Genomic DNA, 12,359 nt, shown 5'->3' with positions numbered 1-12,359 from the left:
CAGTGTAACCTCTAGGGTCTCTAGTGTGGCCTCATCTAAGGAGTCAACCAATAATGCTACCTTAGCTGAGGGAAAGTCCGTTAATGATAAGAGTAACTCTGCTAGTAGTAGTGAGGGTTTTGAACCTCTTAGTTAAATAATGCTTGAATATATGGTTAGGTGAATGGGTGGGGTTTTCCATAGATAATAATCAATAATTGAAATGAATAAAATAATTCTTGAATAACCCAAATCTATTGTTTGCCTAATGCAGCCATGAGTTCAGCACGTTCTTTCTTAAGTTCTTGTATCTCCTTTTGTTCTCTGAGTGCTGCAACTTCCTGCTCCAATTTTTGTTTCAATCGTTGAGCTTGACTTAAAGTTTGTGAACGAGATGACTGTTTTGATTGTGAACGAGAGCGAGAGCGAAAAGATTGACAATCTGTAGTTGTTTCAACGACAGAGTATGCGTCGGCCATTGAATCAATATCCGATTCAGGACCTAAAGGGGGACCCATTAATGGTGTTGTTGTCTCAATTGAATCGTATGGGTTTGCTGGTTTATAAGGTGTATGTGGATGTCTTTGTCGATATTCAGCACGGGCACGATTGCGTTGATCTATAGATGGAAGATGAGTATGATATGCTAGACATATGTTAAAAAAGGGTCTACCTTTGCGACGGTATGCCTTAGCAATGCGATTAACATTATTTGAAGCACGCCAGGTTGAATTGAGACCATGCTCAATAGCAAACTTGTTTTGAACAAGCATCTCTTTAACACGATCTTTGGTCCTAATGTGAATACATTAGACATATGTGTTATCAATTAATCACATAGAGTATTCATATGCACAAAACATGTTTAACATGGGGTGGAAACTTACTTCAGAACAGCGCCAAGCAACGTTTGCTTACGTCCAATGGCTTCGTTATCGACAAAATGACTGCTTTCACAAAGTCCAGTATGATGTGGTGCAAGCTGCCACCAGGTGATCGGAATTTTTGAAGTTTCATGGGATAGACTGGCAAGGATCCAATCTGCTCGCTTTGAATTAAACCAAGCCTTCGTTTCAGGCCATTTTTCAATAGCCTCATCGAAATATGCAAGGATTTCGCTCTTTGAATTTGATTGCAGAATCATTGCCAATATGGGAGTAGCAGCATGAGGTCCAAACTTCTTCTTGAACGCACGCTTGATATGGGTTCGACAGAAGATCAAGATATATTGCAGATGCTCTCGCCATGTCAAACGTGGGTCGATCGAAGCCAGATAGCCTCCAAATCCTATTTTAACATATGTTTAGCACATGTATTGCATATGTGTAGTATATATAATTCATAATAAACTCACCAGCTGCTTGCTTCCTACACATGTCCACTGTAACTGTTCGAATGCCTTCAGCCTCATGGCTATTATCAAATTGATATGCCCAAGAAACTGGTTTACGTCCTACATCACCTAGGATTCGGAAAAGTCGTTGAAACATTATCTTGTATGCTTCTGCAGTTTCCGAATTCAAGAAGGTGTATGCATAGACATTGGTTTCTATAGATGGTAAGTATATATAAACAATAAAATGAACAAAGAAATCACTTACTATTTGCCTCAGCATTCCATCCAACAATCGTAAAGACCATAGTCTTTCCTGAAACCATCTTGAATGCAAGATCCATTTCAATATGTCGTACGGTTTGAAAAAGCTTAGCTTGTTCATATGTACAGCATATGATCAAAAACCGCTGACGTTCTTGATCAAAGAAATGAACATCGCGAATCCATTGTTCTTCAATTGGTTTGGCTTTATCAAAGCAAAACTCACGCCAGACTCCAGCAATATCAGTGCCTTCTGGGTAATGAAGAAGCCGTTGAGTTCGAATAAGCCCAGTAATTCGATCTTCAATATGCAATCCCCAGTGTAATGCACGTAGACCTGGTCCATTATGACGGCCGCGTAAATGATTGAAGAGTGGAGAAATCATCAAATTTCGAGCGGTCAATGAAATTGAATCACGAGGTGTAATTGCTTCGACAATCTGAGCCCGAATGCTTCCAGGAAGCTTTGTAGGCGGGGGCGGAAAATGTGTGTGGCTACCACGACAAACAAGAATCAGAAATGGAAAACGATCCCATGAACCTGGAATAAACATGTCAAATTTGACAGAACATTCTCGAACCCTCATTTGTCCATTTCCTCTAGTATGAAGAGAATCTAGATTTCAAGTAGGATTAGCATATATTTAGCATATATTAATCATAGTTATAGATATTATACTCACCACAATGTGGCTTCTGACACGTGCGATGTCTAACAAAGAAACAATCATTTTGTCGACATTCAGTTGTTTGAATACCATGTTTCTCAACCAATATGTTCAAAAACCGTATGTCGATTCCATTGTTTGGATCAACAGTTTGAACATAGTGCCATTTTCCGTACTGAAAATGGAATGATGGACATCCGATTCGCCAAAGATTTGTTAAAGAATCTTTCCAGAGGCAAGGATGTTGATTTGTGCATGTGAAAGAGCCACTTGGCAGTTTACAAGGACCTTTAAAATTCCATGTTCGCATGAATCCAAAGTATAATCTATATTCATAATTAATATTTAAACATTAGTAAATAGGCATGAACATACTCGCGAGTTCGTTCTTGAAGAGTATGAGAGACTCCACTTAGGTCTGGCATGGCAGCGCGTTTCCGAGTTTCATGAAATAGTCTTGGATCAATATCATCATATGCACTGCAAGAGGTTATGATGTCAGGATGAGCATGTTCACAACATCGAACTCCAGAGCAACGATATGATCGATGCCAGGCACGACCCTCTGTATCCTTAGGCCGTTGTGCAAGTAATCCCATTATCTGATTTCTTGCACCGCCAGTATGTTTATGCGAAAATTGAATCTATCAGAGAATAAGTATATGGTTAACATATGTATTACATATGTAAGGCATACCTCAGACATCAAGTATTGAAACTTTTCGTTGATTGCAGTAACATTGTTTTCAATTCCTGCCAATGGATTTTTCCGAAGGTGAACGAGATGTAGAACTCCGTTTGCTGAAGTGGTTGGATACGCTGGAATAAGAAGGTGCTCCTGCAGTTGTCCACATTTGACAGTATGTGGGCCAGATGCACTAATGATGACGTTTTCCGTTGTAAGATCTTGATCTCTCAAACCCATAGCAAGTGCCACTGTAGGCAAATCATTACATGGAGACTCCACACAATCCTCATAGATTGATTCACCCTCTGACTGTAAGTCATCTTCTAATTCATTATTCTATTTATATAATTAACAGACGTACATATGTTTAGCATATGCATAATAAACACACCTCACATGAATTGAAGGCCAATGTACGAAATTCTGAAATTGGATCATGAAAGAGTGCAGAATCGAAAGATCTCTCAGTAAATGGATCATCAAGATCAATTGGTTCAATAGGTCGTGCAAATGGAGGACGATGAAATATTTGTGAAGCCATTTTGCAAGGCAAGTAACAATTGAGTTGTTAGAATTCATTGAAAAGGGGGTATTTATAACTAGTGTACGCTAATTTCACGCTAAAATTAAGCGACCATGGGTCGGAATTTCGACACACGCTCAGGTGGCTGGGCGGAGCGTGTGTCGAAATTCCGACACACGGTGGGTCAGGTCACGTTACTTTCCGGACCACGATCAGCTGGGTGCCCCCATGATTCCTTATCCCCCCGTTCTCTACTCTCCGCCTCTTTCTAAAAATTCGTCTCGTTTTAATATGACACCGGGCGTTTTCGTTGAAACAAGACGTGAGCAAAATTCCCGTAGCTGAAAAAGTCCGGCGAAATCAGGTTTCATCTTCAATGGCACAATCCACGAACATGGTACTAAGCAAAGCATAAAGCGAGAGTCCTTCAATGTCTCGACTGTCCCAAATTGCGGCTCACAATCAAATGTTATTGATAGGGGTTGGGCTTCATCGTCGCGAAAGGCTGCCCAAATTGAATCATAGTGACGTAAAAGCCTGCCTCGACGAATATGCCAGCAGAGGTCAGATTTTGGGCACACGGCTTCCAGAAAAGGGAAAATGGAATTCAAGGTCGGCATCGAAAAACCTGGCAAGTCAGTAATCAACATCTAAAATGTGGGAAAGTGTCAATAAAAACCGACCATCTGGGCGACAGGAGACTTTCAGCATGATTAACTCTAATAATTCCTCCTCTCCATCGAGAGACTTCCAGAGTGCGTTGTCAACGGAAGCTTCAGGATTGAAATCTATAAGATAGGAGCGAAGATCTCGTGAGGCGGCTCTGCACGTATGTTAGGCGTGATATAAGGGATGAAGTCTTCTTTCTTACCGATTTTGGATGTGCAGAAGGACACGGTCACGTTCACCCGCTGATATACGGCTTAATGGCCGAGGTTTTCCAAAATTCACCCGAAAAGGCCGCTTCTCAGAGAATGTATACGATTCGGAGAAGTCGTATAGAACTGTGTCGTAAATGTCATTGGGAAGTCGAAAGTGAAAATCATGGATGTCAGCATGGGTTATCCCAATTCGATGCAGAGCATCCAGGCGACGAAGTCGGTCTTTCAGCAAAGAATGATACCACTCCTGCTCAAACAAACTTATAGACATCACTTCAGGAGTAGTGCAAAGCTTTCCAGATAGCGATTCAAGGTTATTTCGGAAGCCTTTAGACAGGTGTTTGACATCTTCACTAAGAACACGTCGAGAGCACAAGTCCGGTCTTATTGCCTCAAGCACAACCGCTCGCTCCTGGCAATATCCAGAAGAAAATCGAGATTTTGGCATGTTGGTGATCACTCCATGGAATTGTGGGAAATAGACCCTTTCACGGGCGGAACAGAATAGGTCAATATGGCTATATGCCCGAGCCTCCCGATAAAATCTATCAAATTCGTACACAGCGTCGTCTATCCTTTCTGGAGTCGGCGACACTCCAATACGACCAAGCTGTATCTCGGCATCTTGCTTAGAATAGCAAGGGAACTGGAGTATAATTAGTTCGGAGCACGCATATAGGTATTGTCTCCACTTACGACTTTGCCTATATATTTTCTGCGTCCATTGATCTGGAGCCAAAGCACCTGTATAGTGTTCGCATCAGATACTCTCGATTCGTCGGCCTGCGGTCCTAGTTTCCAGTTGTCGTCTTCAGGACAAAAAGGTCGGAATTTTTTGCCGTCAAGTTCGTTCGTTGTCAGAATATTTGGACGGCTGCCAGAGAAAAATAGAGTCGTCCAAGTATCCCCTTCCCCCATGATAGGCGTTATTGCTCAGAAAATTAAGAAACAGAGAGGAGCCTGCACCTGGTTTGAAGGTGGTGGTAGAGATGGTTAAGACAAAAATATCCAAGTCGAACGATAAGGTACCTCCTGAAATTAGTGTCGTGAAATGCGCCCTTGTATTATGTCATCCATTCTTAACAGTGGATCCCGGCGGGTCCGTCATCCCTGCCGGTCCGTCACCCCATCAAAACTTCAAATTTTTACCCTTTTTTAAACATCATTTACCCAACCAAAACACCATTAAATTGACAAATTAAATCTTTTGCGGGCATTTAGAAAACCTATGCCCTTTTCCGCCACATTTAGAACACGTAATTTGCCGACGTACAGGGGGCAAAACAGGAAGTGTAGGTTCAACCTGGGGTTCTAGAGCAGGTGTAGTATCAGATATATATCTTACACCACCACCTCCCTCATCCTGTAGTGTCCGTAAAAAATCCCACGTTAACGTATTCGGTAAGCGAGTCGGCCACGTCACGCGTTTTTAGCCTCAGTCGAAAACCTCACTCAATTCAACCACCAACCATGCCTCCAAAAGCGCGTCAAAAGTCAAGAAATTCAACTGAGCAAGAAGGAAGAATCGTACTTGCTATTTCAGCTTTAAAAAAGCACGAAATTTCGAATATTCGTGAAGCAGCACGTACTTATGATATACCTCGCTCTACTCTTCAAGACCGATTACGTGGAAAGACATTTCGCAATAAATCACGCGCCAACTCCCATAAAATGAGTCAAAATGAAGAGGAATCGCTTGTACGATGGGTCCTATCGCTTATTCAACGTGGAGCACCTCCCCGACCGTCACATATACGAGAAATGGCCAATATTCTTCTTACTGCGCGAAATACCACACCTCTTCAAACAGTAGGAGAGAAATGGGTGTACAACTTCATCCAACGACGTGATGAACTAAAGACATGGTTCTCTCGACGATATGACTATCGGCGTGCTCAATGTGAGGACCCCAAAGTTATAAAGGAGTGGTTTAATCGCGTACAAATTACCATAATGCAGCATGGGATTGTACCTGAAGATATCTACAACTTTGATGAGACTGGCTTTGCTATGGGCCTAGTAGCTACTGCTCGAGTAGTTACTAGAGCTGACTACTATGGGAGAACGCCTCTTGTACAGCCTGGGAATCGAGAATGGGTTACTTCTATTGAGTGTATTAGTGCCTCTGGATGGGCCCTTCCACCATGCATTATCTTCAAAGGAAAGGTCCATATAGAGGGCTGGTATCAGAACAATCTACCACATGACTGGAGGATTGAAGTTAGTCCAAATGGCTGGACTAGTGATGAAATAAGCCTTCGCAGGCTTAAGAATCTCTTTATTCCTGCTACTACTGGCCGTACAACTGGGAAATATCGCCTCCTAGTTCTTGATGGCCATGGCAGTCATCTAACACCTCAATTCGACCAGATATGCAGTGAGAATAGTATTATTCCTATCTGTATGCCTGCTCATTCTTCGCATCTACTGCAACCTCTGGATGTTGGCTGTTTTTCACCATTAAAGCGTGCATACGGACACCTAGTGGAGAAGAGAATGCGCCTTGGGTTTAATCATATCGACAAGCTTGACTTCCTTGAAGCTTTCCCTCAGGCGCGTACAGAGATCTATACTACTAGCAATATCTGCAGTGGTTTCTCTGCTACTGGGCTAGTTCTATATAACCCGGAGAGGGTGCTTAGCCAGCTTAATATTCAGCTGAATACGCCAACACCACCAGGCAGTCGGTCAACCAATTCAGTACCTAAGACACCCTATACCACCAGGCAGCTCGAGAAGCAGGCATCTATAGTGAAAAGAAAGCTTCAGAGACGCGTACAGGAAGGCTCCCAAAGTCCTACCTCTTCATTAGAGGTTCGATTGGACAAAATTATTAAAAGCAATGAAATTGCTTTAATGAGGCAGTTCTTATGCGTCATGAAATTCGCGATTTACGAGCTGTACATGAGAAACAGCTTCAAAAGCGGAAGAAGTCTACTAGGCAGCTTACTGCTGCTGAGGGTTTTTCTATTCAGGAGGGCCAGGAACGATTTCTACAGGAGAATCAGGTCTTTGAAGCTCAAGATACTGTGACTAGGGATCCAGGGCTTCCTGCAGTTGGACTACGCGTACGCGCGCCACCGCAGTGTTCTAATTGTCATATTCGGGGGCATACTAGGGTTAGGTGTCCTAATCCGCCTAGTAATTAGTTTTATATAGAAATGCAATTGTTTTGTTGGTAAAAAGGTGCTTGAATCTCACCTAATGCGGGTGCTTACATAACCATTTTCCTGTGGATTTATCAATTTTTTTGCTGTGGATGTATCAATTCCCCATCTTGTGGTAGGCAACTATAGGAGTTTTACGGGTATCCAATTTTGTCCCGATCCAGTGGGGAACTCCGAGGCAACGGAAGAGACAAAATTAGCTGAAACTAGTTATGGAGAAAAATTCATTCAACATCGACCTTGGGACATTCTCCCAGGAGGACCAGCGCCGCAGTTTTCGCACCACTGCCCCTTTTCTCACACATTATTGCTAGCTCAGTCGCCTTTTGTTTTATGGCCCTTGAGCTTTCACCATGCAAAACATGCAGGAGTTCCTCCGAAAGCTCCGGAGCTGACCACTGAGGCTTGCTCTTTCTGCTTCCCAGTCGACCAATACCTAGCATCTCGACCCGCTGGGCATAGTCATAGCAGTCTGTCCACTGCGGCAAGACCACCTGGGCGACGCCGGAACTAGGACCTTGTTAGTCACTGATCGAAATATCTGTTGGACGCAAACAAAGGGACTTACCTCACTGCTTCATTGTACGAATTTGCACCACCTTGGTGTATCGAGCACACAACGTGGCCAGACTGAAGAATTGAAATCGGTTCAGCTTGGAGCCAGTCCACAATTCTCATAGAATCGGCACGAATGCATTCACCAAGGACTTTCTCAATTTCGCAGCCTGGCTCTGACACGCTGTACTCCCCCAGTTTCTTGATCTTCCACAAGACCTGGAGATTCTGAGCTTCAGGCAGCTTTTTCAATGTGTCCAGAACGGTTTTCAGGGCCAATGCCAATTCCATGGCTTGATCCTCCGCGATTTGGCATATAGTGCCCAAGTTCACATAGATCGTAGGAGCACGGGCCAGCCAATTTCCCAGGTCCGGGTCTGCCTCCGCAACTGATGGAGAAGCATTGCGAAGAATTGGTCCACAGGGAATAACATGCTCAGGGATAATCAGTGGGAAGTCAAGCTCCGGAAAAGTGCTAACGAGGATTTTTAGATCCTGGGAGCGACTCTGAATGAGATCGACGGGTGTTCTCAAGGCCGCGCCAGTTTTCTCCGCCAGATACTTCTCAACTGGTTGCCTGCGTTTATCTGTCACAAACTTCGTCACCGCATAGAGAGTAAAATAAATATTGAGCGGTATGCGGTACCAAGGTACCGGGTATGGATATCCCGAAAAAAGCCTATAATTGTTATTCAGTCAGATGCGAGACAGTCAGGTGTAATTATTTTGTGCTTACGCAGGAAACTTCCAAAGACCCGCTGCCCGTGGCTGAGTTGATGCCGCAAAGTCTCTGAGGGCGTTTGGGCTAAGGCACACAAATTTTACTCCGAGATGATAGGAGGCTGTCAGTCCTGCAGTCATCAAACTATTCACCACCACAAGATCAGCATCGACCTTGTTGATGATTTCGATAATTGACGAGACCAGCTGGACTAGCTGCGGTCCGTCATAAGGGACAAATATTGGTATAGTGTCTCGGATGGCCCATTTCGTATTAGAGAAGCTCGGTTGCACAAGAAAGGACTCGGGTATGTAATGTTTCCGGGCTGGGCCTTCTTCTCTAGAGAGGTGATCTTGGACGCCTTCCATAAATGTCAAACCCTCAATCTTGTGGAAAATTATTGGTTTCGCCTCAGGCACACTGCGGCGCACATCTTCTGAGACCGCACTGACGGTGTCTTCCAAACCTGTGAAACTGGCAAAATGGAGCTCGACATTGGGCTCGAGTTGCAGGAGGGAATGAGACGTTGCCAGGAAGACATTGGCTTCACCCCTTTCAACGTTGGTGAGCAGAAGGATCTTTCTTGGTCGCGAAGAATTGTGTAGCGCCATGGCAGAAGCAAGTGCATGAAAACAACAAAGTGAGGATGTGAGGGAAACTGTTTTACGTCAAAGAGACTGTCTCTTTTCTCCTAAATGACGCGAGCCACGAGAATCCACTCCTATGTCGAACCCGAGCCTCCCTTCGTCGCTAATTTAGCGGATATTATGAATAATGGGCACACGAGCCCCTAATTTATGAACTTGGTTAATCACTAACCAAAATAGCTAAAGATCTTCAGGTTTTGCAGAGTTTAATTTGCTCAGCGTTCCGTCTGACCCCCAATCAGGGAAGATTTCACCCCGTAATAACCCTTCAGAGCTACTTTACTGGTTTGATACGGTCGCAGACCCTTTTCTACGATGCAATGTACTGAGTAGATAGCTAAGTTGTATTGAGGCCGGGTTTAGCGTTGAGCCCTGGCGCACCAACAAACGAAGTATGGTGGGGCGACTGCATAAACAGGGCGTTTGTTTTTATGGAGATCTCGGCGGTCTCATTAGCGCCGATGCCAAGGCTTGTTTTATGGTGGGTAGGGGCCTTAAATACAAGGCGCCTTCGCAGTCTAAACTGACAAACGCAAGCGAAGGTCCCAGTACCCCCAATTTGTCTTGACCGTATGCAGTAAGTCTGTTTTCATGCCAATACATATCTCACCCGCGGAGCCGGTTTCATCCAAGAGACCTCAAGCTGTGAAAGGATCGGCAAGGGGATCGACAAGAAGGATTAGTACGAAGTTAGTCGCGCCCCTTTTCCTTCGTATTAATAATGTACAAGTGGGTCTAGTGGATGCGGTGGATCAATAGCTGCCCGTAGCTCGTGAAAAAAGTAGTGTTTCAAAGCTGACAGTAAATCTCTTTAATCCACTTAGTGTCGTTCCCCCAAATCTTACTATCAAACGAACTTCAGTGACAACTCCGCCATAGTTGGAGAACTCATTCCCAATTCCAGGACACCTTTCACTCGCCAATCCACGCGTGATGGGCACCTTGGGCATCTTTGTTCTCGGCGTGACCGCAATCTATTTCGGGCCAGAATATGCAGGTTGGGAATCAAGGATTTGGACTGCCGTCGGCTTTTGCGTGGTTCTCGCCTTGTCCAAAGTGATTTATCAGCTGTTCTTATATCCTCAATTTTTCTCACCCCTAAGACACATACAGACACCGTCTGTGAGTAGCGCTGATTCTCATTAGGCTCTGTGCAAACAATTTTTGGCGTTTGCTGATGTGGCTTAGTCGCGGAACTTGCTCACTGGGAACTCGAAGTCATTCTTGGTAGAAACTCCCTATGTACTGATCAGAGGATGGCTCAAGGATTTCCCTAATGAAGGCCTTCTACGCTACTATATCGTCGGGAACCTTGAATGGGTTATGCCCACTAGTCCTGAGGCTTTGAAGGAAATACTTGTTACGAAAGCTTACGAGTTTGAAAAACCGGAGATCATGAAATATGGCTTACAGAAGACCCTTGGACACGGTATTCTACTTGCTGAAGGTGAAGAGCATAAGGTAACTATCCCAGAGGAGTGATCTTTACGATGCTAACGCCCACCCTATCAGATACATCGCAAAAACCTGATGCCTGCTTTTTCTTACCGTCATATCAAGAATCTGTACTCAGTATTCTGGTCTAAAAGCGTAGAAATGGTCAAGATGATTGAACAAGACCTGTTATCAAGGACTGGCGAAGATAACGTCGTTCGCATTGGCGACTGGGCCAGCCGCATAACGCTTGACATCATTGGCGTGGCAGGTATGGGCTGCGACTTTGACGCGCTTAAAAGCCCGGAATACACGCTACATCAGTCTTACAAGACGCTAGTCTCGCAAACCCTCAGTGAGAAGCTTTTATTCCTGCTGGGAGTACTGACCCATCCGCGATACACTCTCAATCTTCCCACAGCACGAAATAGGGAAATGAAGATGTGCAATGCGCGTATTCGTAGTGCTGCACGAGAGGTCATCCAGCAGAGAAAGGCCAAAAAAACGAATATCGAGACGGACATCGATATAATCTCGGTCGCCTTGCAAAGTGGGCTGTTTGATGAAGAAAGCCTAATCGACCAAGCAATGACCTTCCTGGGAGCAGGCCACGATACGACAGCGGCATCATTGCAGTGGTCGATTTACGCGTTGTGCAAACACCCGGATATTCAGACGAACCTACGCGAAGAAGTCCGCGCACACCTCCCAGCAATCTCAGGCTCAGATACAGAGCACGTGAGTGCCTCTACACTCGACAATCTCCCCTATTTGAGCGCCTTCTGCAACGAGGTTCTTCGTTTTTACCCCGCCGTCCCAAAGACCGTGCGGAGGGCAGTCCACGACACTACCGTTATCGATAAACGTATTCCTGAGGGCACGCTTATCGTTCTCGCCCCCGAAGTCATCAATCATATGGACGAAATGTGGGGTCCGGATGCTGACAAGTTCGATCTACAACGCTTCCTCAAGCCTGGCCAGGCTAATGTCGGAGGTGCGACCAGCAATTTCGCCAATATGTCCTTTCTGCATGGTCCTCGTAGCTGCATTGCTCGAGGCTTTGCTAAAGCTGAACTTGCTTTCATGGTGGCTGCCATGGCTGGTCGATTTCAGATGGAGCTCAAGTATCCGGATGCTGAGTTGCGGACTCATGAAACTTTGACTCTGGTGCCAGCTGATGGAGTCTTGGCGATACTGACTCCGTTAGATGGATGGTGAGGAACCTACGGCTTGATAAACTGTCTACCGCTTCAAAGTGTTGTTGATAGCATTCAACTTGGAATACTTGTTGGAAGCTCAAGTGTTTCTATATCGAAACGCTGTCTGGTGTTGAGATGCAGCAGGCGATAACGAGGAAATTGTGAAGTACGAAGATCGTCGATATTGCAAATTGTGATTTGAATTGAGATACAGATCTCCTGAAGCTGGGGATATCCCAGGATATTTGACTTGGAGCAGCGGTCAGGCCGATAGAGTGAAGAATCACATAGAATCGGCTT

General features: G+C 44.7%; 4 protein-coding genes across 4 annotated transcripts; 1 reads left to right on the top strand and 3 right to left on the bottom strand.

Annotated features, from left to right (window-relative positions):
- Positions 1-862: 862 nt before the first annotated feature.
- Positions 863-1,638, bottom strand: N7532_004795 (uncharacterized protein; the record flags this gene model as incomplete). The annotated part of the gene is made up of 2 exons (XM_056617289.1): positions 863-1,266; positions 1,581-1,638. The coding sequence occupies 2 exons, from the start codon at positions 1,636-1,638 to the stop codon at positions 863-865; spliced, it is 462 nt and encodes a 153-aa protein (XP_056477646.1).
- A 74-nt stretch (positions 1,639-1,712) lies between these two features.
- On the bottom strand, positions 1,713-1,922 carry N7532_004794 (uncharacterized protein; the record flags this gene model as incomplete). The annotated part of the gene is made up of 1 exon (XM_056617288.1): positions 1,713-1,922. One exon carries the CDS (start codon positions 1,920-1,922, stop codon positions 1,713-1,715), a length of 210 nt encoding a protein of 69 aa, XP_056477645.1.
- Positions 1,923-7,727: 5,805 nt separating this feature from the next.
- Positions 7,728-9,390, bottom strand: N7532_004793 (glycosyltransferase; the record flags this gene model as incomplete). The annotated part of the gene is made up of 3 exons (XM_056617287.1): positions 7,728-8,013; positions 8,072-8,737; positions 8,795-9,390. 3 exons carry the CDS (start codon positions 9,388-9,390, stop codon positions 7,728-7,730), a joined length of 1,548 nt encoding a protein of 515 aa, XP_056477644.1.
- A 969-nt stretch (positions 9,391-10,359) lies between these two features.
- Positions 10,360-12,078, top strand: N7532_004792 (cytochrome P450; the record flags this gene model as incomplete). The annotated part of the gene is made up of 4 exons (XM_056617286.1): positions 10,360-10,482; positions 10,540-10,548; positions 10,615-10,887; positions 10,939-12,078. The coding sequence occupies 4 exons, from the start codon at positions 10,360-10,362 to the stop codon at positions 12,076-12,078; spliced, it is 1,545 nt and encodes a 514-aa protein (XP_056477643.1).
- Positions 12,079-12,359: the final 281 nt, after the last annotated feature.

The sequence above is a fragment of the Penicillium argentinense genome (assembly GCF_028826775.1).
Source record: "Penicillium argentinense strain IBT 30761 chromosome Unknown utg000004l_segment0_segment0, whole genome shotgun sequence".
NCBI classification, from domain to species: domain Eukaryota; kingdom Fungi; phylum Ascomycota; class Eurotiomycetes; order Eurotiales; family Aspergillaceae; genus Penicillium; species Penicillium argentinense.
This window is presented reverse-complemented; position numbering and strand designations above follow the sequence as displayed.